Below are 25755 nucleotides of genomic sequence, written 5' to 3' on the forward strand. Positions count from 1 at the left end.
CTACAACTGCAGGTGTTGCTTCAACCCAGGAAATTGAGGCTTGGGAGGGAGCCAGCAGCCCAGGGCCCCCAGGCTGTCAGCAGGACCTGGCTGGAGCCAGGCTACCTGACCCCAAGGTGTAGCATCCTTTGAGGGAGGCACTCCCTTGTTAGGACACCCTCCCTTAGTATCTAAGACAGACACAGGGGCAGCAAGGCAAACAGTGAGGAGCTGACACCCTCCCAGTAGGCCTGGGTTAGGAACCAGGGTAGGTGGAAGGGCACGTACTCGGGAAAGGTGTCCTGTGCCAAGCCTCAGTCTCCCTTTCTGACGGTCTACCAGGAGAACACCAATGATGGAGCAGTGATGTGGAGCATTAACCACAGCCCTTGATCATCGGTGGCTCCTTAATTTCTTGAAAGCACAGCAGTCCAAGGCAGGCTGAACTTCTCCAGGACCTCCTGTTATGGACTGTGCCTGGGAACCCTGGGAAGTGCTAAGCAAGTCTTCGGCCCTCGACCCAATGTTATCTGCACTTGGACGGCGTAGCCCACCTGCTCGCCTGCCCGTGAGGCTGACTTGGGGTGACACGGACACCCAAATGTTGTCTCAGGGTGCAGTCCCTACGTCCAGGCCCAGCCTTGGCTCCCCCAGTGTCCAGAACACCCACTGTCCAGAAACTGGTCAATGCCAGCACAGTAAAGGAAACCTGCTATCCAACTGCCCCTAAGCAACGAACACAATCCAAGAACCAGAAAAAGAAAGGCTGCTGGCTTCCACAGCCACCACATCCGTTGTAAACCACCTTCAAATTGCACTGGTTAGGACACTGGCAAGAAACTCATGACATCCACACCCTGAGACAAAGGCAGCAACCCAGAAAGACATGGGCCCTGAAGCAGCATCACTACAGCTGCATACGCACGTCTTCCACCTCGCCCCACATCAATGACGATGATGCTGATGTTGTTCACCCACCACAGACCTGCAGCAGCTCTCTGATCAGCCAGTCGCCTTTCCTCCAGCCAAGAGTCACTCCAGAGGTGACCATTAGCGTCTCATCAAGCCCTGCATAACCTGACTCTCACAAACCCAGCTCAGGCATGACAATAAGCCAAGTGTGCAAAGACACTTCCGCCCTATGGCCAGAATCAGGAAAGGTTAGAAATGTCCACCTCCCCCAACCAGGTACAGGTGGCAGCCCAAATACTTCTACATCTGTCCCCTTGCCCGACCCCAGTGGACCCCAGCTCAGGTCATCAAAGTCTCCACCCCCAGCCTCCCCACCTCTAGGCCTGACCTCCCTGAGCATCCAACACCACAAACCAGACCATATCCCTCCTGGGCCTCGATTTCAACATACAATAGTTGTACTGTTCAGCACCTGCAACCTCCAGTTCCACTCACAAATGCACAGGTACACCAGGGGTGCCTCTCACTGCAATTCAGCATCTCTGCACAGCCCTCAGTACCGGACGGCAGACTAGGACTAAAGCCACTAAAAAACAAAGCTTAGCACTGCAATAAAAAGGAATCGAGACCTAAGATTATATGAGGACGCCACTGTGATGTCCACTTCCTCTGGATGCAAGACAGAGGAAGGCGCTGAGGTGCCAACAACAGCCCATGGAACAGGGAATTGCTAGTGTTCTTCACTGAACTCTACAGCTTTTGTGGTAAAAAGAGAAACTTTTGACGTGTGTCGCTTTTAAACAGGAGTTTGATGACCCCACAAACTTCACAGACATGCGAGGCCCCCTCCCCTCTGGAGGGGTTGTGGCGAGTCACCAACGCACCCCTTTGACCTGGTGACTCAGCCAGGAGCCGCATCTCAACGTGGCCAGGGAGGGACCCAGCTAGGAGGATATAATTAGCATCAGACTCCAATGCAACCACTTAGTGTGGGAACAGGAGGTCTCCCCCTGAATGGTTTACTTGGACACCAGCTTCTTTACTAAAAAGCAAAGTGATAAAACTGCACATGGTGGCTGTCTGTGTCACTTACTGCACTGCAGGTCAAAGGTTGTTTGCAGGGATTGTTCTAGAAAGCATCCCTGTGGTCTCTGGGTGACTGCAGAGTGGCCACGTATCGCTAGAGATGAGATCTCAGACAACTCCAGGCCATGCGAGTCACAGACCAAGGAGAAAGTCATAAAGGCAGAGAGCAAGGGAGCAAGGTCCTACAAGTGAAGGATCCAGGGGAGGCAAAACCCAAAGGCACAGGATGGATTTCCAGCCAGGCACATTGAGCAGGGCTGTTGCCATGAAGAAGCAGATTTCCCAAAACGAGGGTCTGCTCCGGGACAAGAGATGCACGGAACAAGAGAAACAGTCTTGTTTTTCAAGGACTCTCCAGAGATGTCACAATCCGGGTGTGATGTCAAAACTACTTCAAGGGTGATGAACTCTGGCCTTGCCGATGAGTCAACAGAGGGTGGGTTTCCGAGAGCCACCGGCTGTTTACACACAGTCACCATGGTGAATGGCTGCCGGAAGCTAGTCAAGGGTCACAGTGGCAGATGCGGGGCTTGGCCCCTCACACAGCCTCATAGGCCATCTGCAGAAATGACCAGCACTCACTCCACACCCCAGGTTGCTCGCCTTCCCTCAGTACCTATGAGACATGCACCTCTGGGAGGGACTCACCCCACCCAGACCTATTGAGTGCCCACCTTGAAACACACAGGCAAATCGAACCCCTATGTCATGCTTCTGACACCAATGGGCCAGCCCAGTTCACTTGACCACCACCCTTCAGAGGAGGCAAAGCTCAAGGCCACACACACTGCATTCTAGCCAGATGCCCGGTTCTCAGCCCCATCCCAGCTGGAAGACTCCTTCTGGTGACTCGGCCTCCCAGAGTCTTTACCTGTTTCCTCACCTGAGAAATGAGAACCGCTCCCCACCACAGGGCTGACAGCCAAGGGACAAGATGAAGTAACACGTACAGCTCAGGCCAGCGCTGGCATGCCGGGCACAATCCACAGGCACTGGTTGTCACCTGCAGGCTTTCTCAGGGGAGAGGGCACGGTACAGTCAAAGCCGGCAACTTCAAGAATTTGCATGGCCACTCATGTCACCAATGTTCTCAGGACCCTGGGATGCTGGCATGTCATGAGGAGTCGAGACCACAGTGGGACTCCCTTTCATAGCTGTGGCTCAAACTCCCACCCAACTGGAGAGGCAGCCTGGGCCAGTGAGGACAGTCAGCGTGACCTCAGGCAGGCAACACTGCCCCTCAGAGCCTCAACTGCCCCCAATGAACAGTGAGAACAATAAGCTAGCCTTCCTGCCAAAACTGTCAAGAAGATGACACGTGCCTGGACAAAGGGCTTACAGGGGCCTGGCCAGAGGCCAGGAGGGGCAGCGAATTTAGCTATTCCTGAAGACAGCTTGGGGACTCCCCTGGTGGCACAGTAGTTAAGAATCCGCCTGCCAGTGCAGGGGACACAGGTTCGAGCCGTGGTCCAGGAAGATCCCACATGCCGCGGAGCAACTAAGCCCGTGCACCACAACTACTGAGCCTGCACTCTAGAGCCCATGAGCCACAACTACTGAGCCTGCGCTCTAGAGACCGTGCCCCGCAACAAGAGAAGCCACCGCAATGAGAAGCCCACACACCGCAATGAAGAGTAGGCCCTGCTCGCCGCAACTAGAGAAAGCCTTTGTGCAGCAACGAAGACCCAACGCAGCCAAAAAAATTTTAAAAATATAGATAGTTCATATGAAAAACAGACAGGGCTGGCAAGAAGCGACCTAGTGAGGGCCGAGTGGGGCAGCCCCCCAAGAAGGAGAGACGAACCCACCTCCTGGGGCCTCACAGTGGGAGGGGACTAGAGGCTAAACTAAGGCTCCTCCTGCCATCGGTGGCCAGGCTGACACCCGCAGCTAGCCCCTTAGCAAGCAGCCCCTAGTGTGGGTCCAGAACAGTCACAGAGTATTTGTTGCAGACCTCCTCTTCCTAAGCCCATCCCAGGACACAGCCCTGCAGCTGCCTACACGTCTTTACCTGGGCCTTGCCCCCTGCCCAAACACCCTCCTCAGCCCCTCATGTCTCAAGGCCTATGCATGTGCCATGCCTGGAACTCACCCCTTCCCCCCAGGGGACCCCTCGCCCAGCAGACCTCAGCTCCGGCATCTCCTAGGCAGCGCCCTTTCACATCGCCCCATTTTATTTCCTTCCTGACAATGACTGCTGACAAGCTCTTCATGCTGATTTCCGTGCCACCCTGTTCATCATCTGTCTCCTGCCTCTAGACTGGGAACCCATTTGGTCACTTATAAATGTCCAGCCCCTGGACACAGAGCAGTGTCCCTGTACAGACCAGGCGCTCAATCAGATTTGGGAAAATGTAGGAGCCCAGGCTCTCCCATAGTCTCTGCTCAAACCTCCAGATGGGAACCAGCCCTGGGTACCGACACTAAGTGCTGAGAACCTGAGAGGGGTCAGGGCTGCACTGAGGGCCGCACATGTGCCAAAGGAATCCCAACAGCCATGAGAGGAGGAGCCAGAGCTCAGGGAGGGCAGGGCCCGGGACCCTCAGAGTCCGGAGAGAAGGATCTGGAGCTGGGAGGGGTCGGGTACTGGGACCCTCAGAGCCCTGAGAGAAGAATCCAGAGCTCAGAGAGGGTTGGGCACTGTGACCTACAGCCCTGAGAGAGGAAGGATTAGGAGCTGAGAGGGCTCAGATACTGGGACACTCATAATTCTAAAGAGAAGAAGAATCCAGAGCAGCCACTGGGATCCTCATAGCTCTGAGGAGGAGGATCTGGACTGGGAGGGGTCAGGCACTGACCCAAAGCCTCATGCAGGTAGAGACGAAATTCAGAGATTCAAACCCAGATAGGCTCCAATTCCCAGGTTGCTTGGGCCCCTCCCTGGGCCCTCAATTTTTCCTGAACAACAATATGCTACACTTCATCAAAGATCTTTTAATCTGGGGGCTTCCCTGGTGGCACAGTGGTTGAGAGTCCGCCTGCCGATGCAGAGGACACGGGTTCGTGCCCCGATCCAGGAAGATCCCACATGCCATGGAGCGGCTGGGCCCGTCCATGGCCGCTGAGCCTGCGCGTCCAGAGCCTGCGCGTCCAGAGCCTGTGCTCCGCGGCGGGGGAGGCCACAAACAGTGACAGGCCCGCGTACCGCAAAAAAAAAAAAAGGTAAAGACCTTTTAATCTGGGAGAGGGGAGGATCACTCAGCAACAGAGCCCACCAAATCTGACGATGAAATACTCAGGTGGTCGAGGGAGGTGCCCCAGGGAAGGTCACTTCCGTAGAATCACTTTCAGGGACACTTCTCTGAACAGGCGCATGATGCTGTCTTGGAAAGATGAGTTGTGTTTACGCTTCCCCTCTCTTCTCTTCCGGAAGTAACCCATCACAGTGAAAAGGGAGATCCATGGGAGTGCCTTGGTATGCACTCAAGACTGCATGAAGCCCAAGTCCGGACGGTGGCAGCTGCACATATGACTACATCTTTACCTTCCACCATGTTCCAGGCTGGTCACTAGGTCTGTACAAAGGCAGCTCAGACTCCAGACCTCTCTGCAGAGGGAAGCTGTCTGGGACTTCTCCAGCTACTCCAACAGCTAGGCTCCCAGGAGTCACAGAGAAAGTTTTGAAGGATGCTCCTCTCCAGGACCCTGCCACATCTGAGTCTGTAACAACCTCTTTGCAATTACAGTTGCCCCTTGAACAACACGGAGGTCAGGGGCACCAATCCCTGAGCAGTCAAAAATCCCTTATAAACTTTACAGTCAGCCCTCCATATCCTGAGTGCTGAATCTGCAGATTCAACCAACCGTGGGTCCCCTAGTACTGTAGTGTGTGTTTAGTGAAAAAAAATCCACATACAAGTGGACCCGGGCAGTTCAAACCTGTGTGGTTCAAGGGGCAACTGTAAAAAGCAAAAGTAAAAACCCTCCCCACAAGTTGCCACTGGCAAACCATATAACCACAGCGCTAGAGAAGAGAAAACTCTAGACGCTACTCACAGTCAAACACATGAGGTTTTGTTAATAACCAATACACTTCACTAGTCACACAAACAAGTTCTTCAAGTCGCCTTCCGCATGCCCACCACCCAAGAACACTGAGTGTGCCCAAGCTGCCCTGATTTTACTTCAGTCCACTGCAATGCCCACTGGATAAGATTAAATACAAAACTGCCAAGTAACGTAAATCACAAGTCAGCCTCTGAGAAAAATGGAAGTTTGAGTCACCCCCAAAATTTAGCCCAGCCAGCCAAGTTAACATGAGTAGCTTGGGAAGGAGAAGTTCTTCGAGGGAGCCCCTTCCGGCTGATCAACACAGACATACACAGCTGGGCTCTCCGTGAGACGAACTTGAGTCTACAGTTATACCTTCTCCCTCACAGGAGGAAGATCCAGCTTAGGGGATGTAACCAACACCCTAAATTAAAAATAGCAGCGTGACAGCATGAGGTGGATGCACAGGCGGGCCTTCCAGACGACTAGATCAAGGGAGGGCAGCATGGCAGGGAAGGCGGGGCTCGGAACTCACAGTGACCAGGTACCAAGCTCACCTTATTTACATGACGCATAAGCTCTCCCCCAGCTGTTTCTAGGAAATCCTGCCTTCCAGGGGAACAAGTCAGAATTGCCCAGGGAAAAAGACTCCCGGCTGAAATTCCACAAGGAAGGGAGGTTCAAGGTGGCCACCGTGCCCCCTCCTCCTCACCTGCAGTGGCACCCCAGCCTCACCTTGGGCAATCCCTTTTGACAAGGTGAGAACTCACTCTTCCAGAAAGATAAAATCCCGGTTCTATGAAGGGGAAACTGAGACACAAGGACAGGAAGGAAACTGTCCAAAAAAGTGGGAAGAAGAGTGCGGAGGGTCGACACTGGGAACAAAACAGGGGAAGAAATTCCCAGCTTAGCTAATGGTGCCGAACAAGTCCAGGGCAGGAAGAAAGCCACATTCCTTCCTAGTTAGTCTCTCTCCTCACCCGCCCGAGGCCCCCCCATCCCCAGTACACACGAGCACACACACGCACACGGCAGGGCCTCCCTGAACCTGACGCCAGACCCCTCCCCCTATAGCCACTTACTATGAAGCCCCCACTTTCCAGGAAAGGAAGAAAAGGGCTCCCAAACCACTTCCCCTCAGGACCTGACCACTGGGCACCTACAACTTCTGTCCCAATACAGGAGGAGGGCGCCATGACACAAACAGAAATGGGAAGAAGCAGTTTCTGACCACGGCCCCAGATGTGCCCCAAAGTCAGGCCTGAAAAAAGGTACAAAGAAGCCTCTCCCCAACCCCCGGGGCCAGGTGGCAGAACTGAAACGCCTCGAACTTCCCGAGATGGGCCCAAATCGGCCCCTGAGAAGTTTGAGCGTCAGCAGCCAGGTGCAGTGGCCAGAGCTCCTTCCCAGGTGTTCACAACAGGCTCCCAGCTTGGGAGAGGCACCATGCCAGCAATTCCCCCCCAAAACGCTTCCACTTTCTAAAAGTGTCCAGTGATTCAGGTTCACCTAGGGAGTTGGGGACAAGCTGTCAGGTTCTGCCCAAACTCCCCTTCACAAGAACCAAAAGTGAACCCAACTCCAGCGGCCTCATTGGAAAGCATCAAAGACGGCCCCCAAGTGTAGACACAACCTCCGCAAACAAACGGAACAGGACCCCACAGATGCCCGACAGCGGTGCCCCACTGACCCACCCTGTCAGCGTCCTAGACGGAAAAGCTGCTCCCCAGGAGTGCAGTCAGCCATCCCTACCAGCCACCCTGCAAGGAGCCAGACTGAGAAGTCCCAAACCCCCACCTCCCGTGCTCGGACGGCGCTGCCTCCACACCCTCCCCCGGTCAGGTGAAAAAAACGGGTTCCTGCCCAGGTGCCGGTTAAGTTGGGAAAGGCCCCGGACGCCTCCAGGTGCCGACACAGACGTCCCCCGGACCAGGCGCGCGAGTTCGGGCCCCTCGGCCGCCCTGGGCCGCCCGCCAGGGTCGTCTCCTCGCGCCGAGGCTCCCCGCGCTCCGACCCGGACAGGCGGCCACCCCGCGCCCCACCGGCCCAGGAACCCGCGAGCAGCACCTCAGACGCCGGACCCCGAGCCCCCAGGCAAGGACGCCACGGAGAGGGGCGCGCGAGGCCGACCTGCGCCCCGACGTCCCCGACGGCCGCGCCAAGCCCCGTGCCGCTCACCTGGCTGGCGCGGTAGCTCTCGAAGGCCCTCAGGGCACTGTCGGTGAGCTTCACGTGGAACACGGACACCTTGCTGCCGTCGCTTACTCGCCCGCACGACAGCCCATAGCTCCGAGCCTCCTTCAGCGCCGCCATCTTGCGACCATCGCTCCCCCGCCCCCCCTTCCCGGCTCCAGGGCCAGAGGCGCGCCGGCCACGCCCCACCCCGCCGCCCGATGACGCGCTGCATTATTCATGAGACGCGACTGACCACGCCCCCTCCGGATCCAGCGAGAACCACTATCGCCGCCGCACCCCCCGCCGACGTGCTGCATTATTCGTGAGACGCGGCGGCCACGCCACCGTGCGGGCCTAGTGAGGCCCACAGTCACCACCCCGACTTCCTGCATATTCATAAGGCGCGGATGGCCCCACCTCCCAAGACTCTAGAGGTGTCCACTTTAGTGCCCGGACTCCGCCCCGACACGCGCCCACCTTCAGGCCCCGCCTCAATGTGTATTATTCATGACCCTGACAACCAGGCCCGTCGAAGCCCCGCCCCACCAGCCGCTGACGTGATGTATTACTTATGCGGTCTCTCCAAGTCTTCCGCCTTTGGCTTCTGTTGAGAGCCCCTGCGAGGGCGCGGAGGGGGCCAGGCCGGCGCAAAACACGTTGCCGGGGGTTGGCGGGTGGGGTGGGGTGGAACCAGTGGCGGGCTGGGGGCGGGGCGTGACTATGCAAACAGAGCGCGCGTTGGACGCTGGGTTGGGCTGGTGGGGCTTCCCTAAGGTTGTGGGGAATTGTGGGGGCTGGTAAACTTTGCTCGCAATAAGACTAGACTTTTTTTTTTTTTAATATTTATTTATCTTGGCTGCACTGGGTCTTAGTTGCGGCATGCGTGTGGGATCTAGTTCCCCCACCAGAGATCGAACCCGGGCCCCCTGCATTGGGAGCGCAGAGTCTTACCCACTGGACTAACAAGGAAGTCCCAAGATAGACTTTTAATAGAATAAAATCCTACATCCCCATTGGACCTGAGAGATGGTGGTTGTCCAGTTCTCCTACTAAAAAAAAACATTTCACATATAAAATTAACCCATTTAAAGTGTACAGTACTGTGGCATTTAGTACATTTAGTACATTCACACTGCAGTCACTACCACTACCTAGTTCCAGAACATCATTTTCATCACCCCAAAAGGAAACCACATACTCACTAATCAGGTTATTCCTCACCCCCCTCCCCAGCGCCTAGCAACCACTAAGCTACTTTCTCTATCTATGAATTTGCTTTTTCTAGACATTTCATATTAATGGAATCATACAGTATGTGACCTTCTGTGACTGGCTTCTTTCACTCAGCATGATGGCTTCAAGGTTAGTCCATGCTGTTACCTGTATCAATGCTTCATCCCTTTTTATGACTGAATAATATTCCATTGTGTGGATAAACCACATTTTATCCATTCATCCATTGATAGACATGTGGGTTGTTTCCACTTTTTCACTATTATGAATAGTGCTGCTGTGAACATTCATGTACATGGTTTTGTGTGGACAGATGTTTTCCCTTCTCTTGGGTCTATACCTGGGAATGAAATTGCTAAGTCATATGGTAATTCTATGTTTAACCTTCTGAGAAACTGCCAAACTGTTTTTCACGGGAACTGCACCATTTTATCAATCTCTTGCTTTACATGTGGGGAAACTAAAGCTGAAGACCAGCTCTGGCTTGCCCAGGAAAGCTCCTCCTGGGCTCCTGGGTCTTCTGACCTGCAAAAAGTTCCTGAGTCGTTTTCCTTCTCGCTTGAATCTAATTTACGGTGGTAATAGAATGAATATTTTGAGGCAAGAGAGGAAAGTGAAGGTGTACATCTCTACTCAGGTGGTCTCATTAGTTCTGCCCACCAGTGCCAGGCTGGCACTACCATCTCTTTACCCCTGATCATGAACTGCTGACCCTAAAGGCAATGCTAGATTCTGTGAAACCTTTTTCCATACCTGTCATTAATATCTCCATTTACAAATGGAGAAACTGAGGCTCAAATGGGTTAGGCAGCATGTGCCGATATTCACCCTACCAGTGAATGGGCTGCTTGGAACTTTGAACTTGGATCTTTCTGATCCAGAGCCCTCCTGATTACTCTTCATCCTGCCTCTGGTACCTGGGTCCCTTTCTGTATTTCCTCATTGAACAACCCCAGCACAGGGCCTAGTGCAGAGTAGGTGCTCAGGAAATGTGTTGAATTAATAAATAATCTCATTTAATCCTCACAACACAGCTATCAGCCCATTTCAGGGATGAGGAGAGTGAGGCTCGGAGAATCTGGAAGGTCTTACATACTGCTGCAGAGATTCCAACTCCAGCCTGTCTGAGCTCAGGGCCAAAGCTCTGGGATCCTCCACCCTTCACCTGGGATCAGTCCATCCTACCACCAAGATGCCAGCAGTTGCTCAGACACGCTGACCCATTTACCCACTGCTGTGCCCAAATGTGTATCTGGAGGCTGGGCCAGGAAAATATTGGAGCAGGCCAGGGCTGCACTGCCCTTAGAAGGGCCACAGAAGGGCAAGAAGGGTAGCTGTGGAGCAGGCAGTCTGGAGTTAGAGGATGGGGAGGGGAGCAACAGCCAGACTGCTGAATGGAGTAGAATGTGGGAGGAGCCAGCTCTAAGTGCTGACCAGCTTGCTGTGTGACATCGGGAAAAGCACTTCCCCTCTCTGAGTATAAGTGGATTCATCTGAGAAACAGACAACAATACCAGTAACAGTCACCCCACGTAGAGTGTTTAAAACACACGAGGTTCTGTGATCAGTGTTTGGCACCCACAACTGCCTTTTGGGGTGGATACAGTGGCTTGGTCCCATCTGCCAGATGAGGAAACTGAGCATTTAGAGAAGTTAAAAGACTTAGGAACACTGCAACCATGGGCTGTAGTGCTTGGAAACAAGTATTGATTTTTCTCCACTTTACACTTAACGCCCCAGTGGATCCCAACAGGACCCCTGAAATGATAATGGAGGAAATCATCAGGCATTGGCATGCTCTCCAAAAGCCTTTAAGAACTAGGTCACCCAAGAAATTGGAAGCCAGTTGGTCACCTTGGGTAGCCTCTCAACATATATTCCACCTAGCAAGCCCATTGAAAAAGGTCTAGCTCTGTGATGGGAACAGTGACCCTAGCCTGACCCTCACCCCTTGTAGCCTTGGATGTGTCTCACTCTCTCTGTTCCTCATTTTGCTCATCCATAAAATAGGGATAACAGCATTTACCCAAGAGCCTGGCCCTAGACCAAAGGCAAATGGCATCACCATGGAAATTGTTATTAATGGGTTTACAAGAGTTTATGTACATAATCTCTTTCTGTTAGACATTTATGTTGTTTGCAGTTTGTGGGATTTTAAATCACACTGGGATGAACACCCACTATTCATTAGTTGGCTATCGCTAATATATGTATTAATTTGCTATTGCTGCCTATTGCTGCGTAACAAAGTATCTCAAACTTAGTGACTTAATATAAGGAACATTTATTATCTCACAGTTTCTGTGAGTCATAAGTCTAGTATGTTTTAACTGGTTCTCTGCTCAGGGTCTCATGAGGCTGTAATCAAGGTATTGGCTTGGCTGTGTCCTCATCCAGAAGCTCAGCTGGAGAAGGATCTGTGTTCAAACTCCTTCAGGTTGTTGGCAGAACTCATTTTTTGGTGGTTGTAGAACTGAGGTCCCCACTTCCTTGCTGTCAGCTGGGGGCCACTCTCAGGCGCTGGTCACATGGCCCCCTCCATCTCAGCAATAGAGACCTCCCTCATGTTGAATCCCTCTGACTTCCTCTTCTACAACCAGCAGGGTCAGGCCCACACAGATTATCTTAAGGTAAACTATGCCCAATAACAACACAATTATGGGAGTGAGGTCTACCACATTCTCAGACCTGGGATGACACAGGATGAGAAATCTTAGAAACGCCTTAAAACTTCTGCAACGCACAGCCCTTAGAGACACATCTCTGCACATCTGTCCCAGAACTTCCTGAAACTTGAGATGCTAGGTCAGAGCAAATGGACCTTTGGGATTTTGAAGCAAACAGTTTTGCAGCAAAGGGAACGCGATGATCCATGAAAACACTCAGTTTGGAGCTGGCCCCTTTGCATGGTGGGGTGGCCAGCAAGCAGCCTGCTCCGGTGCTCTCTTAGCTGGGCACCTCAGAGCCAGTAAGTCTACCTTTTGGGGCCTCAGGACTCATTTGTACAATGGGTAGGGGGGCGCTCACAGCTCTTCTCGGGATGGGGGTAAAGACATCTGTTGTCAGGGACCCCCAAGACCACCCTCAGGTTTGATAATTCACTAGGAGGACTCAGAACTCAGAAAAGCTGTTACATTCGTGACTATGGTTGGTCACAGCAAAAGGATAAGGATCAGCAAAGGAGAAGGGTGCATAAAGCAGAAACCAGGAGAAACCAGGCACAAGCTTCTGGTTGCAGACAGCACTGAATTTTCCCAGCAATGACTGTGACAACACACACGGAATATTGCCATCCAGGGAAGCTCACCTGAGCCTTGTCCAGGGTTTTTGTTAGGGAGGAGGGGTCAGTCATGCAGATATGGCTGACCACCCATGTGATGAAATTCAGTCTCCAGCCCATCCAGAGGCTGAACTGATACCATGTGGCCAAAAGCCCCCACCCTAAATCATATTGTTAGCATGGACTATCTGGTGTGGCCCATGACCTCAGGTAAACACTTATACCAGTCAGGACATTCCAAGAGTCTAGAGGTGACCTCCCAGGTGCCAGTCAAGGGCCAGTCCTTTAAATGTGTATGGTTTGGACAACCCAGGCCTGATGAGTTATTTCTTTACCACTCTAAAGCAGGTGGGGGCTTCCCTGGTGGCACAGTGGTTGAGAGTCCACCTGCCGATGCAGGGGATACGGGTTCATGCCCCAGTCCCGGAAGATCCCACATGCCGCGGAGCGGCTGGGCCCGTGAGCCATGGCCGCTGAGCCTGCGCGTCAGGAGCCTGTGCTCCGCAACGGGAGAGGCCACAGCAGTGAGAGGCCCGCGTACCGCAAAAAAAAAAAAAAATTATAATAAAATAAATAAATAAATAAATAAGTAAAGCACGTGGGGCTCCAGGTGCCCTCATGGCTCCAGCAGAAGTACCACAGAAGGCTTTAATAGTTCACTGTGTGTCACATGAACACCCAGGAGCCAATCACTGTGGCCAGGGGGCTAGAATGCTCTGATTGGTCAGGCCTGGGTTGCAGATCCACCCCTGAAGGCTGGTGGGGAACCAGCTCCATCTGCATGATGAGGAGTAAAGGTGAGTTCCACCAGGAGGAGAAACAGAGCACATGCATTCAGAGACACTGATGATTCCACACTGGGTGACCCCAGCCAACACTCACCACCAGGAAGTTGTCCTTTAAGGATGACATGAGATGGAAGTATGCAAAGGTCATCTCACTGAAGTGCTCAGGAGACATGAGCTCTCACACGCAAAGGTCATTCTACCATGTTCACTTCCAACTCACAGCCCACTGAGAGTCGCACCCCTCGAGGGCAAGTTCAGGCTGAGTCATCGCCCAAGACAGGGTACACAGAAGGCACTGGTATACGTTTTGATGTGAAAGAAAAATCCATCCTAGTTGTCCTCTGAACATACCACACACCATCCAGCCAGCACACCTTTGCACATGCTATGCCTGAACCAGGAGCAAGCACCGTTTGCCACCACCAAAGGCCTCCTTGTGCCTTTAGGGCAACTTCGATGCCCCTCGTCCTGGATGCCCTGGCTCCCCACCCCAACCCTGTTCAGACTACTGAGGATGGAATGACCAAGGGGGTGAACACATTAAAGTCACACATCTGGCCGTGGCATTCAAGGCCTTTCTCAACTCCTGGCCTTAACTTGCAGTAAGATGCAGAACCAGCTGGTGGGTGGAGCATGTGCCCTGGAGGCAGGCTGACCTGGGCCAAATCCTGCCTGTTGCTTCCAGGTAGTGGGACCCTGGGCAGGAGCTGTCTCCTCTCTGGGCCTCGGTCTGCTCAGCTAATAATGGGACACAACCAAAGCAACCATGGAGAAAAGGGGCAAAGGTGGAATGCACACCCAGCCTGACTCCATCATTACTAAAAAGCTACAGTCTTCAGGACAGTGTGGAACCTGCCAAGAGGACACAGAGACCCTCACCATGGAGCAGAGTCCAGAAAAGACACACATGTATGGTCAGTTGCTTTTGACAAAGCTGCCACAGTAACTCACTAGGGAAAAGTAAGTCTTCCCCACAGATGTTTCTGCAACTGGATGGCTACATGGAAAAAAATGGGGACTTCCCTGGTGCTCCAGTGGCTACGGCTCTGCACTCCCAATGCAAGGGGCCTGGGTTTGATCCCTGGTCACAGAACTAGATCCCACACACCGCAACTAAGAGTTTGTGTGCTGCAACTAAAGGTCCCACACGCGGCAACGAAGATCCCGTGTGCTGCAATTAAGACCCAGCGCAGCCAAATTAATTAATTTTTTAAAAGAAGAAAAAAATGAACCTCAACCCCAACCTCACACCACATACAAAAATTAACTCAAAGTGGCTCATAGATCTCAATGCAAAAGCTAAAGCCATAGGACGTTTAAAAGAAAACCTAGAAAATCTCTACAAGCTGGGCTCAGCAAATATTGACAAAAAGCACATGGAATAGAAGAAAAAAACTGACAAATTGGGCTGCATCAAATTTTAAATGTCTGCTCTTTGAAAGACATCATTAAGAAAATGAAAAGTGAGCCACAGAGTGCGAACTATATTCACAATATACCTATATGACAAAGGACTTGTCCCCAGAATATATGAAAAATGGGCACAGAACAAGGCTGCTGTGGGTAAACAGTGGACTAACGCCATTGCCAGCACACAGCCAGTGTTCAGGAATGTCAGCGGTGGTGACTCTCACACCTGGGCCAGGAAGTCACCCCAGCGGGCCCACAGTCCCGCTGGCCAACCTTCAGGCCAGCTTCCCAGCCTGAAGTCAAGGAGACTGAGTAAAGAGGGGCTATCCTGCCTGAGATGCAGGTCTCCCGAGCCTGGCCAACCCATGCTCCCCGCCCCAGCTCCTCCCATGGAGCCCCCCCACCTTCCTGTCTGAGGACAAGGTAGAAACCTAAGGGGGCTGAATGGTGGAGAGGAGAAGCAGGTCCAAGCCACTCCAATTTGTGCCCTGAGAGTAATCCAGGTGGCCCAGCAACGGCCTGGAGCAGGCAGGGCAAAGATCTATTTTCCAGGCCTGATGGCCACCTTCTGCTGGGTGGCTGTGGCCAGTTGCTTCTACTCCTGGACTATAAGGGATGGGAGCAGGACAAACACTTGTGTGGCCTATCTCGGAGACAGCAGCAGCGAGAGGAACTCAGGTTAATAAAGGCCCAAACACTGGCTCTGGCTGTCCTGGTTGTGACGGTGGGAAACATTTTGGGAAGAAGCTCCGACAGCCCTGGGTTGTAGGGAAAAGGAGATGGGATGGAGCTCCTGGAATCAAACCCAACCCCTCCCCATAGCCCCCCCAAGGCCCTGCAGGGTCCAGCTCTGCTGAGCACCCACCTTTATCAACTTTGAACAGACCAGGTTCCATGCTGCTCCAAGGCCTTTGCACTGGCTATGTTGCTGCCCAGACATGGGGCTGTCCACTTCTGCACAGCCAGACCCCTGTGGTCATTGAGGGCTCAGCACAGTCCTCAGTTAGGTCTCAACAGGGTCCCCAATTTCAGATGAGACAACAGAGTCAAGAGAGGTGGGGTAAGGAGCATAGCTAGCTGTGAACTCCCGCAGAGTCTGACCAGGGACCCTGAGCATAACGCCCCACTACTCCAGGTCACAGTTTCTCCCTTGGTAAAGACGGTCTGCTGTGACCTGAGAGCAGACAACCCCCCACTCTAGTCCTGGCTTGGCCATATCCACAGTCCTGTGTGACCCTGGACACAGCACAGGCTGTCTCTGGCTCAGCCCCAAGCGATGGTGGAAGAAGGCTCCAGAGCCAGCAGGGTGCGGGGTGGGAGGCTTTATTTCACTGTGTGTGTGTTGGGGGGTGGGGTGGGGGGGTACCTGGACAGAGGGCAGCAGGCGGGGCAGGAGGAGTTGGCGTTTGGACAGGGAATGGGTGGGGGAAGGGCTGCCCCCAGGCCTGTTGGGAAGGAGAAGCTGAGGCTGGTCCCTGTTGGGACCTAACCCAGGGGGTGGGGTTAGGGGTGGGAATTGGGTCTGGAGGAATGAGGGCCCCCTTGCTCCGGGCTGGACGTGGGGCCAGGGACCTGCCTCACTTTCCTCCTATAGGGCTCAGTCCCTCCTGCTCACTGGGCCACGCGACCCCCAAACCTCACTGCCCCTGCCCCAGAGGAGGGGGCTAGGCCAGTTAGGGCAGTGGACAGGGAGCCTGGGGGAGTTAGGGAGCGCAGGGTGGGGTCCACGGTGAGTGGAGGGGATGGCGGCCACCTGGGTGGTCAGTTCCTGGCAGCGATGACCACAGAGAGTGCCACGCCCCCCAGGGCGACTGCAGTTGCCCCAAACAGCCACTTCCATGGGATGGACTGTGGATAAAGGAGAGGGAAGAGGAGGCTAGACAGCAGTCAAGATGGATGTCTTGCACTTCAGCTAGTAACAGGCCCCAAACAGCCCTCCCAGGAAACCACTGCCTGATAATGCCTTGCCCGCCTCTTGGAAAACTCCTACTCATGCATCAAAACTCAAGCCAAATGTCCCCTCCTCTGGTACACCTCCCCTTCCCCTCTGGAGGAGCCCTACCCTGAGCCCTCCAGATTGTGTTTTATCTTCTGCTTTAGTCCCGGTCACACAGCACTGGGGCTTCTCTGTGTCCCCAGCATGGTCCACAACACCCCAGTTCGTGAAGACATCAATGTTTGCAAAATGAAGAAACTCCCTCTGCATGGCATACCTGCCCATAGCCCCTGCCCCTACTCTGGGAGCCTCCCTGTGCCCGCCGGCCCCAGCTCACCCAGGCACCCTTGCCAGGACACTTGGCAGGCAGCCGGCTGGGGTTACCCAGCATCTTCCGATACAGGGCGGTCTCAGTGCTCCGCTGGGCCGCGTGCTTCTTCACCAGCTTTGAGAGCTCTGCATGGATCGTCTGTGAGAGGGGGAATGTCTGTGAGAGCAGGTGGCAGCAGAAGCCAACGATCACTGCTAGCAGTCTGCCTTTCTGGGGCCCTGGGGCCCTTCGGGGCTGGAACCACTGGGACATGGGAATTCTGCCAGCTATTCTCTGGGCATCAGCGAAGTGAGGGCTGCTATCTCCATCCTCCCAGGAAGCCAGAAGATGGAGTGCAGCAAGGGTGGCCAGGAGAGAGGAAGGTTCTGGGAAGAAAGCTAAAGACACTGGCATTGGCCAGGCTGGCTAGTGCCCTTGGCCTCTGGGACCTCTGTTGGGGGTGAGTCAAGACTGCCTATGCAAGGGTCAATAAGGGTCTCAGCAGGTTGGCTGGGGCCCTTCAGCTACCTACCCCCTGCCACTTCCCAGGCAGAAACACCATAGGGAGAGCCACAGCAAGAAGGCTAAGGGGCAGACCACAGGAAAAACTTCCCAGACAAGCCGGCACAGCAAATCTCAGGGTGCCCCCATTCTGCTCACCTTATTGGAAGGTTCCAGCTTCAGGGCTGCTCTCAAGATGGGGATGGCCTCACTGTACTCACCTTGCTGGGCCAACACCTGTGGGAGGAAGTGGGGAGTATATCATTCTGGACCCACGCTGGGCCACGTTCTCCTTCAAGAGACCCAGCCCTGCCAGGCTCCTGGCCACCTGACTAGTCCCAAATGTATCTCTAACAACTGCCCTGGGGGGCCAGTCACCCCTAAACTGCTCCCCTGAGCCCTCAGACTACATGAGCAGACCACCAGGCTTGGTGTCATTCCCCTAACCTGCTCCTTCTCCTGAGTGTCTGGCTCATCCTGTGCAGGAGACCCAGGCGCTGGTCTCTCCTCCTCCTTCACCACCTTGGCTGGCTCGAGAAGCCAAATGGAAGCTGCCAAAGCTCTGGCCACATCGAATGATTCAGAGCCAGGCATGTGACTCAAGCCAGCCAATGAGATCCAGCCTGAACTATGCTGGTACCACTGAGAGGCCAGTTGCTAAGTGGAAAGGATGGAAGCCTGGAGCTTTTGGCAGAGCAGGAGGGAGCCTCTTGGTCACCCTGAGAGAGGAGCCTGCCTGAGAGAGAAACACGGCAGACAGACACAGCATCTGCACAACATTTCTAAACACCTGGATCCAGCCGTGCTTGAAGCCAATTACCCCTGACTTGGCAGTTCCACAAGTTGTTAATTCCTTTCGCTGAATCTATTTGAGTAGTTTTCCATCACCTTCAACCATCAGACCCAAACATGTATAAGGCTACATGAGTTGACAGTCTCACTCCCCACAAGAAGATTCTAAACCCTTGAAAAACAGGGACAGCATCTTTTCTCTCCTCTCCGTTTCTATGCAGAACTCTACACACAAAAAGTACTTTAAAAATGCTGGCTGGCCTGCTCAGGCCTCTCATTAACACACTAGGTGACCCTGCGTTTGCTTGCACCTCAGTTTCCTTGGTTTACTGCTAAAAATGCTGAAAGCACCCCCTATCCCAACAGAGTGAAGATGAACAGAGATGGGGACAAAAGCAATTAAAGTCAAGTCCATCCAGGCCAAATTCATTCCTATATTCCACCAGCACTTACTCAGCACCTACTGTATGCCTGGCTCTGTTTAAAGGGCTAGAGATTTAGCAGTGAATGAGACATACAAAATCCCCGCCTTCTGGTAAGGGAGATGGACAAGAGGCATGACACCTACCCATGCTGACGGGAAACATGAAGGCAGGACAGAGGGTCAGGGTGGGTGTTGTAGGGAGGACTTCCTGAGGAGGTGACATCAGAGCAAAGAGGAGGTGAGAGAGGGACCCATGGGTGTATTTGGGGTATGAACATCTCAAGCAGAGAACATAGCCTGTGCAAAGGCACGGGGGTAGGAGCAGACCTGGCCCAGGCAACAAGTAGTGGAGAAGCTGAGCAGGATGCAAAAAAGCAAGAGTACACTGGAAGATGATGGCAGGAGGAAGACCAGATAGCTCAGAGCCTTAAAGGCTGAAATAAGAACCCGGCTTTTTACTCTGAGGGAGATGGGAGTCACAAAGGGTTATATGCAAGGAACAGTTATCAATGGGCCAAAAGGCAGTGTCAGGGAGTAGAGGGAACCTAAGACCCAGGGTTCAAATCTGACCTCAGTCAGGGGACTTCCCTAGTGGTCCAGTGGTTAAGACTCCATGCTTCCAATGCAGGGGGAATGGGTTTGATCCCAGGTTGGGGAACTAAGATCCCACATGCCATATGGTACAGCCCACACTCACACACAAAAAAAAAAAAAAAAAAAAAAAAAAAAATCTGGCCTCAGTCAATGAATTGCTGTGACCCAGGCCACACCCCTGCACCTGTCTGGGCCTCAGTTTCCCCATTTATACCCCAGAGAGCTTGGCTGACTGATACCTATGCCTTTCTCAAATCTAGGGTTTGGGACCAGCGTCATTGCTCTGAGGTCAGGGAGCCAGCCTGCCCGCCTGCTGCCTGTGAGCTGCAGCTCACCTTGCCCTTGCGGAAGAGCGCCTTGATGTTGTCGGGCTGGTGCTCGAGCACAAGGCTGCAGGAGCGCAGCGCTGCACGGTAGTGGTCCAGCTTCAGCTGTGAGGCTGCCAGGTTGTTCAGACACTTCACCTTCAGCTGCAGGAGCTGCTCCTCCTCCTCGAATGTCATGTCCACTGTGGGGGGACAGCACTCAACTACAGCCACTGTTACCACGCCGCCAGCCACCCACAACCATCTGCAGAGAGATTATGTGACCCAGGCCAAGGCCCACCCCACCGAACCTGGTGCTGGAGGAGACTGGGGGGGAAGGGTCTCTGAGAGTCCCAGTCACAGGAGATGGGGGGTTTCCAAGATCCCAGTGCTGGGGCCTCTACCACCTACTCCCTGGGGGACCTCAGGCCTCTCTGGCCTCAGTTTCCCCATCTCTAACACGGGCCAAGGCCAGTGCTGTCCTCAGGGCACTCCCAAGGAGTCGACAAAATGGAGCCTAAGTGAACGAGGGCCCGATCATGGATTGACAATATCTGCAGTCACCCACGTTCCAACATCTACCTGCACTCCGTAACAGTCCACTGACCTGGGATTTAAGTCTAGAAATATCTAAAGACTAGGCATAGCTAAACATCTATCCATATTCTATAATTTTCTAGAACATTTTGAATCTGGGGCCCTCTGTGGCTTGAAGTTTCTAGCACTAGGGGGATGGCTTTGCAGGGGAGGTGCTGGGATTCGACCTGGCAGTCACCTTTGGCACTAGAAGTGATGGCCTTGATGGCGAGGTCGTAGGAGTTGGCGGCCAGCACAAAGTCGGCCCGCTGGTAGTGAGCATTGCCACACTCCCGCTTCCGGTTGGCCAGGGCCACGCGTTCCTGCCCCGTGAGCATCTCCAGGTCAGGCCCATCCACGGCAGTCTTCAGGGTCACCTCCAGGCACAGGGCCGCGTGTGGGGGGATGTATGGGCTCCTGCTGGGGGATGGGGTGGGGAGAGCACTCAGACCCAGCGGCCACCATGACTGAACCCCAGACACACTAGGTTCAGCGGGAGCAGGCAGGAAAGGGCTGTCACCCCCCTCCTCAGTAAAACACAAGGGAAGTTAACTCTTGCTACTCTTGAGCTCCGTGACTTGGTACGGGAGTTCCCCTCCCGAAGCCTGTTTCCTTTTCTATAAAATGTGCACTTAGATGGGGTGAGATGGGGGAGCAACCCGTCCCACCCACTTCCTCACCCCCACAGGAACCCCTGCAGGCAGCAGGTACTCACCTGCCCTGGGGGCCGTAGCAGTACTTGGAATCAGCAGTGACCATAGCCGTCTCTCCCACGTCCATGAGCGGGACACTGAGATCCAGGGCCTGGGGTCGGGGTGGGGGAGCAGCATGAGTTGAGTGGGTCCCGGTGCACCACAGCAGTGCCCACCCACCCGGCCACCACCACCACCACCACCACCTCCCCTGCATCTCACCCCAGCCCCTCCCCACCCAGAACTGCCCAGGCCCTGCACCGTTCCCACCTGGATGACATCACAGTCACCCAGGGTGAACACCAGCTCCGGCTCCTCCTGTACCCGTGTGCCATTCTCCAGCGAAGTCTGCAGCTGCACGGTGACCACCTGGCCCTTGGCCGGGCGGCTTGAGCCTGGTGGGCCTGGAACCAGCATCTTCTTCCTCAACAGCCCATTCCCTGCCGTGGAGCAGGGACAAGCAGCCTGTCACTAAGCAGCTCAGATGGGCAGCTGCCCCCTGGGCACTCCCCCTCCCCAGCTCTGCCTATCCTGGGGGTGGGTGGCACAGCACCAGGGCATAAGCTGAGTTTTCAGTGGCCACTCTGCCACTTACTGGGCAGGTGACCCCATGCCTCTGGGCCTCCGTGTCCCCGGCTGGACACCGGGCATCAAAGGGCTGATTTGGGGACTAACGATACTGGCTCCAAGGATGCGCTCAGTGAACACTGGCTGGTCTGTCATCTTAAGAAAACCAAGGTAGTTCCCTGGTGGCCTAATGGTTAGCATTCCGGGCTTTCACTACCATGGCCCAGGTTCAATCCATGGTCAGGTAACTGAGATCCCACAAGCCACGCGGTGTGGCCAAAAGAAGATTAAAAAAAAGAAAGAAAGTCAAGGCTCAGTGAGGGCAAAGAGCTGAGAAAAGCCATCCTGCCTACCACAATCAGGGCAGCAGGGATACCCAGTAATGAGACTCTGGAGCTACCCTCTCTCCCTTCTCTGGTTCCAATCTCAGCCCTGTGACACGTGGACGTCAATTTACCCAGCCATGAAATGGGGTGATCAGGGGGTATCCTGGTGACACTTAGTGAGTAGGTTCCTTGGTTAGCAGAGCACCTGTGATGCCAGAACTGTGTCCTGACCAAAGCACCACATCACAGAAGGACCCATAAGCAAAAGTAGCCCCCAACGCCCCCCTCCAGCTGCCGAAGAGACCACTATGTTCCCCTCCATACCCCAAACGATCTTAGGAATGGCCAAATGGCCACAGCCAACACCTACTGAGTACCAGGCATGAGGCCCCGTGCCTTCATGAATCCACTCAAGGAGCCCCTGCAATGATGACACCCACTGTCATGCCATGACAACTGCTGGGGCAACAGAGGGCTTACACCTATGGGGCACGTCAGACTGACATCATCTGCAGTCACCCATGTTCCAACAAGTACCTGTATTCCGTAACATTCCACTGGTCTGGAAAATACTACCATGAGTCTGAGTAGACCCCTAGTCTAAAGGTTAGGGGCAGAGAGATCTACTCATACTATGGAATATTCTAGAGTGTTCCAAATTCCTGCAGTGCTCCCCAACTTATACATGCCCCCGCATCCAGTTTGAGAACCAATGATCTAGTGGATGTCAAGAGTCTTGAGGTTTCTGGGCACTAATAGTGGATATGCTGGTAGGACCTCAACCAGGCACTGCCTCTCACCCAGGTAAACCCAGGGATATAGAATCACATCCCCTCTCAAGGCCTCAGTTTCCTTGTCTAGAAGCCTGAATTCTGACTTCAGAAAGCAGCTGGCTCGCATATAAACAAACAGAGCCATCCTCATGCTCAGACAGGGAGCAGGGCAGCTCTTAACATCATTAGAGAAGAGCTTCCCAAACTTTAATACAGCCAAGGAGGCTGTGCAACCTTGGACAGGTGGCTTCACCTCTCTGAGCCTGTTTCCCTATCTGTAAAAGAGGATATGGTAGGAATTACATTGTGGGGTTGTTGTGAAGATAAAATAAGATGATGCACAGCCCTGGCACAGAATCAGTGCTCAGTAAATATCAACTGGTGTTATTTTTAGGTGCAGTAGGGTTTATATCTGTAGTGGAGATGAAATCAGTATCAATTCGACTTTACCAGTGCCAGTATTACTTCATACTACTGTATCATTAGCACTAATGATGGTAGTAATAATGTTTTAGTATTATCTGTGTGGTCATTAGCGTTATTTAGTGTATTAGATATCAGAACTAGTAGCGCTGTGTTTATCTTCTAGAGTTGTTGTGATGGGGTACATGGGGGTGGCACATGTGTGGGTTCTCCTAGTTTCTTTCTTGCAGAACTTTTCTGAACAATTAGCACACTAATGAATACTATGAACCAGACACAGGGATGAACAAAATGGGATGTTCCACAGATCTATTTGACCTCAGGACACATTTTTCTGGGGACAGGCACTTGCCAGACAAATGCCAAGAAAAGTGGGGGTTGGGAGCTGCCAGCGCCTGCTGTGCTGGCTGTGTGGCTCTGGGCAAGTGATTCAGCCTCTCTGAGCCCTGTGAGCAGCTCTGCGAAAGCAAGTCATGGGGTGGGAAGGCAAGAGAAGGGCATAAACATGAGGTGTCTCAAGCAACTGCCTGTGGCTGGCGATCAACGTGGTTACATGTTTTACTTCCAACCTTCTTCACAACAGAGATGGGGAAATGAGGCTCAGGGGAGGAGAGGGCCTAGGCCAAGGTCACTCCTGAACCTGAGCTGTCCAGGCCCTGTCGGTTAACCCGAGCCACCCCTGCTCCTTACCCAGGATGTCCAGCCACTCGTCCAGGGCCGGGGCGGGCTCAGGCTCCGGCTCCATGGCGGCCAGGAACTCTCGGGCCAGCGCCCCGGGCTGCTCGGCCTCCTCCTGTGAGGGCTGCCCTACATCCTCAAGTGGCGGCAGCTCACTCAGATCCTCCTCCTCCTCCTCCTCCTCCTCCTCCTCCTCGCCCTCTGCGTCTTCCACCCCGTCCAGCACTTCGAAGTCCTCAAGTGGTGGGACCCCAGCAGGTGGCGGGGCAGTGGGCTCAGGGTCCGCAGCAGAGGGCTCAGCACAGGATGCCATGCTGCTGGGGGGATGGGAATTGGCCCTGATGGGGAGAATGGATGGGGGTAAGAATCCCACCAAGCCCCTCAAATCTCCTCTGACTCCATTCTCCACACCGCCGATCACTTGCTGTGTGACTCAGGGGCTCCAGGCCTTAGTTTCCTCATCTACAGGGTGGATAGAGTAACAACCCTGGTTTGTCCAAAGGACTTAACAACCCACTCATCAAGCCCTGACATCAGATTCAGTGTTAGCTATTATTAGAGTTAATTATTATTTAATCTTTATAAACACCCTGGGGAAGTAGGGAACATCCCCCTGCAGAAAAGGAAATTGAGGCCCAGAGTGGCAAAGCCATTTGCCCAAGGTCACAGAGCAGGCCAACCACAGGAGCCAAGATTTGAACCTAGGGCTTTATCTGCTTAAATGTCCAGAGCTGGTGCTGGGATTTTTTTCAGGGGGACAACCCCTGAGATCTTGGGGAGACTATTTTTTAGAGCCCAAGGGAAAAATAACTGAATCTTCACCAGGGCTCCCCACCTTCATTTGTCCCTTCTCCTAAGGGGAGCCACCCAGAAACCCCAAGGCTTTCCTTCCATATACTGAACCTAATACCACCGCCCCCAACACCAGGGACCTTGACCCTAGCCATTCCTTGGGAGCCTTTTCTCCTCTCCTCAGGCCTTCTTACCACCTTCTCAAAGTAGCCTCCTTTGAGGAGGAGTGGTCGAGACCCCCACGGCTTCTTCCTTGGACCATCAAGAACTGTCCGCCTCCCCCAGGCCCCAAGCTCTGGCGGTGGTAGAGCCGTCATTCTAACCCACAGCATCCCCTCCCTAACCCTCACCTGCCTGCTCCTTCCGGGCTCGGGTCCCATTTTCTGAGACACTCCCTGCCCCCACCCTCACAATCTCCTGCGCTCGCATAAATAGCCCTCCCTGCACCCCAAGCACCGACCCCAGCCCGGGCCAGCTTCCCCCACAGCTGGCCCGTCGCCCCTAAACACCTTGATATCCCCAGACGACCCCCCTCCCCATCCCATAACACCCTACGCTCTCCAGACGCCCCCTGCACCGGCCTGGCCTACCGTCAACCTCCCACCCAAGTTCCCAACGCCCCACGCCTGTTTGACGCCACCAGTCTGGGGCTCCCGACCCCCCGCAACCCGCGGGCGCCCCCGGCCCTGTACGTCTCCGCCGGCAGCGTCCCCACCCGCTGCCCTTGACCTTCCGTGGCCCCCACCCCCAGCTGCCCTCACCAGGCCGCGCCCTCTCCGGCACTCAGACCCCCGCGCCCCCCGGCTCGCCTCCCCCGCGGCCCTTCACTCCGCCTAGCAGCCGCAGCCCCCGCCGCGCCGGCCCCCGGACTAGCCCAGGTCCGGGCAGCGCTCCGGGCCGGCGCTACCCCGCCGGCGCCCCGGGACACGTGCCTCCGGCTCCGGGACCCCAGCCTGGGGTCCTGCGCCCCCCTCCCCGCCCCCAGCCGCGGCCGCCGCGCCTCGGGAACCAGGCTCTGGCGCCCAGCACCGCCCTCACCGCGCCCATTGGACGCCGCTGCAGTGACTGCAGCGTCCATTGGTGCGCGAGCACATCCGTCTCAGGCACAGGCACCGCCCCCTTCCTGCTTGTATCCGTGGGGCGTTCTTAAAGGGGCAGAGGCCGTCGCGCCAACCTCGGACGGAGGCGGGGGCGGAGGCGAAGGCGGAGGCGG

The 25755-nt window shown here is 54.4% G+C and overlaps 2 protein-coding genes across 7 annotated transcripts in view; both read right to left on the reverse strand.

Annotated features, from left to right (window-relative positions):
• Nucleotides 1-8501, reverse strand: part of ELL (elongation factor for RNA polymerase II) — an 81827-nt gene extending 73326 nt beyond the window's left edge. The window contains exon 1 of one of the 2 annotated variants that reach the window (XM_059063551.2): nt 8146-8501. In XM_059063551.2, coding sequence (XP_058919534.1) covers nt 8146-8280 — 135 coding nt within the window. In that variant the 5' untranslated portion in view covers nt 8281-8501. The remainder of the gene's footprint in view (nt 1-8145) is intronic. The other variant, XM_067032498.1, reaches the window with a different exon arrangement.
• A 7659-nt stretch (nt 8502-16160) lies between these two features.
• Nucleotides 16161-25580, reverse strand: FKBP8 (FKBP prolyl isomerase 8). Of its 5 annotated transcripts, none has more exons than XM_067032499.1 (9): nt 25475-25580; nt 23763-24088; nt 21254-21423; nt 21007-21095; nt 20491-20708; nt 19746-19918; nt 17760-17837; nt 17127-17258; nt 16161-16701 (listed from the first exon to the last, which is right to left on the reverse strand). In XM_067032499.1, exons 2-9 carry the CDS (start codon nt 24061-24063, stop codon nt 16615-16617), a joined length of 1248 nt encoding a protein of 415 aa, XP_066888600.1. In that variant the 5' UTR covers nt 24064-24088; nt 25475-25580; the 3' UTR covers nt 16161-16614. The 5 variants fall into 5 exon arrangements, with proteins under 5 accessions (XP_066888600.1, XP_058919540.1, XP_066888601.1 ...); XM_059063557.2 differs by having other exon boundaries at nt 20491-20711; XM_067032500.1 differs by lacking the exon at nt 25475-25580 and adding an exon at nt 25304-25384.
• Nucleotides 25581-25755: the final 175 nt, after the last annotated feature.

Source organism: Kogia breviceps, chromosome 4 (genome assembly GCF_026419965.1).
Source record: "Kogia breviceps isolate mKogBre1 chromosome 4, mKogBre1 haplotype 1, whole genome shotgun sequence".
Lineage (NCBI taxonomy): Eukaryota > Metazoa > Chordata > Mammalia > Artiodactyla > Physeteridae > Kogia > Kogia breviceps.

What these genes read in the sequence shown, in the direction of transcription:
- FKBP8 (XM_059063553.2), bottom strand. Translation starts at nt 24,804, where the DNA reads ATGGTCCAAGGAAGAAGCCGTGGGGGTCTCGACCACTCCTCCTCAAAG. An exon ending in CGAGTGGCTGGACATCCTGG is followed by an intron (nt 21,424 to 23,762) that starts GTAAGGAGCAGG and finishes GCTCCACGGCAG; the next exon opens with GGAATGGGCTGTTGAGGAAG. An exon ending in TGCTACGGCCCCCAGGGCAG is followed by an intron (nt 20,712 to 21,006) that starts GTGAGTACCTGC and finishes CCCATCCCCCAG; the next exon opens with CAGGAGCCCATACATCCCCC.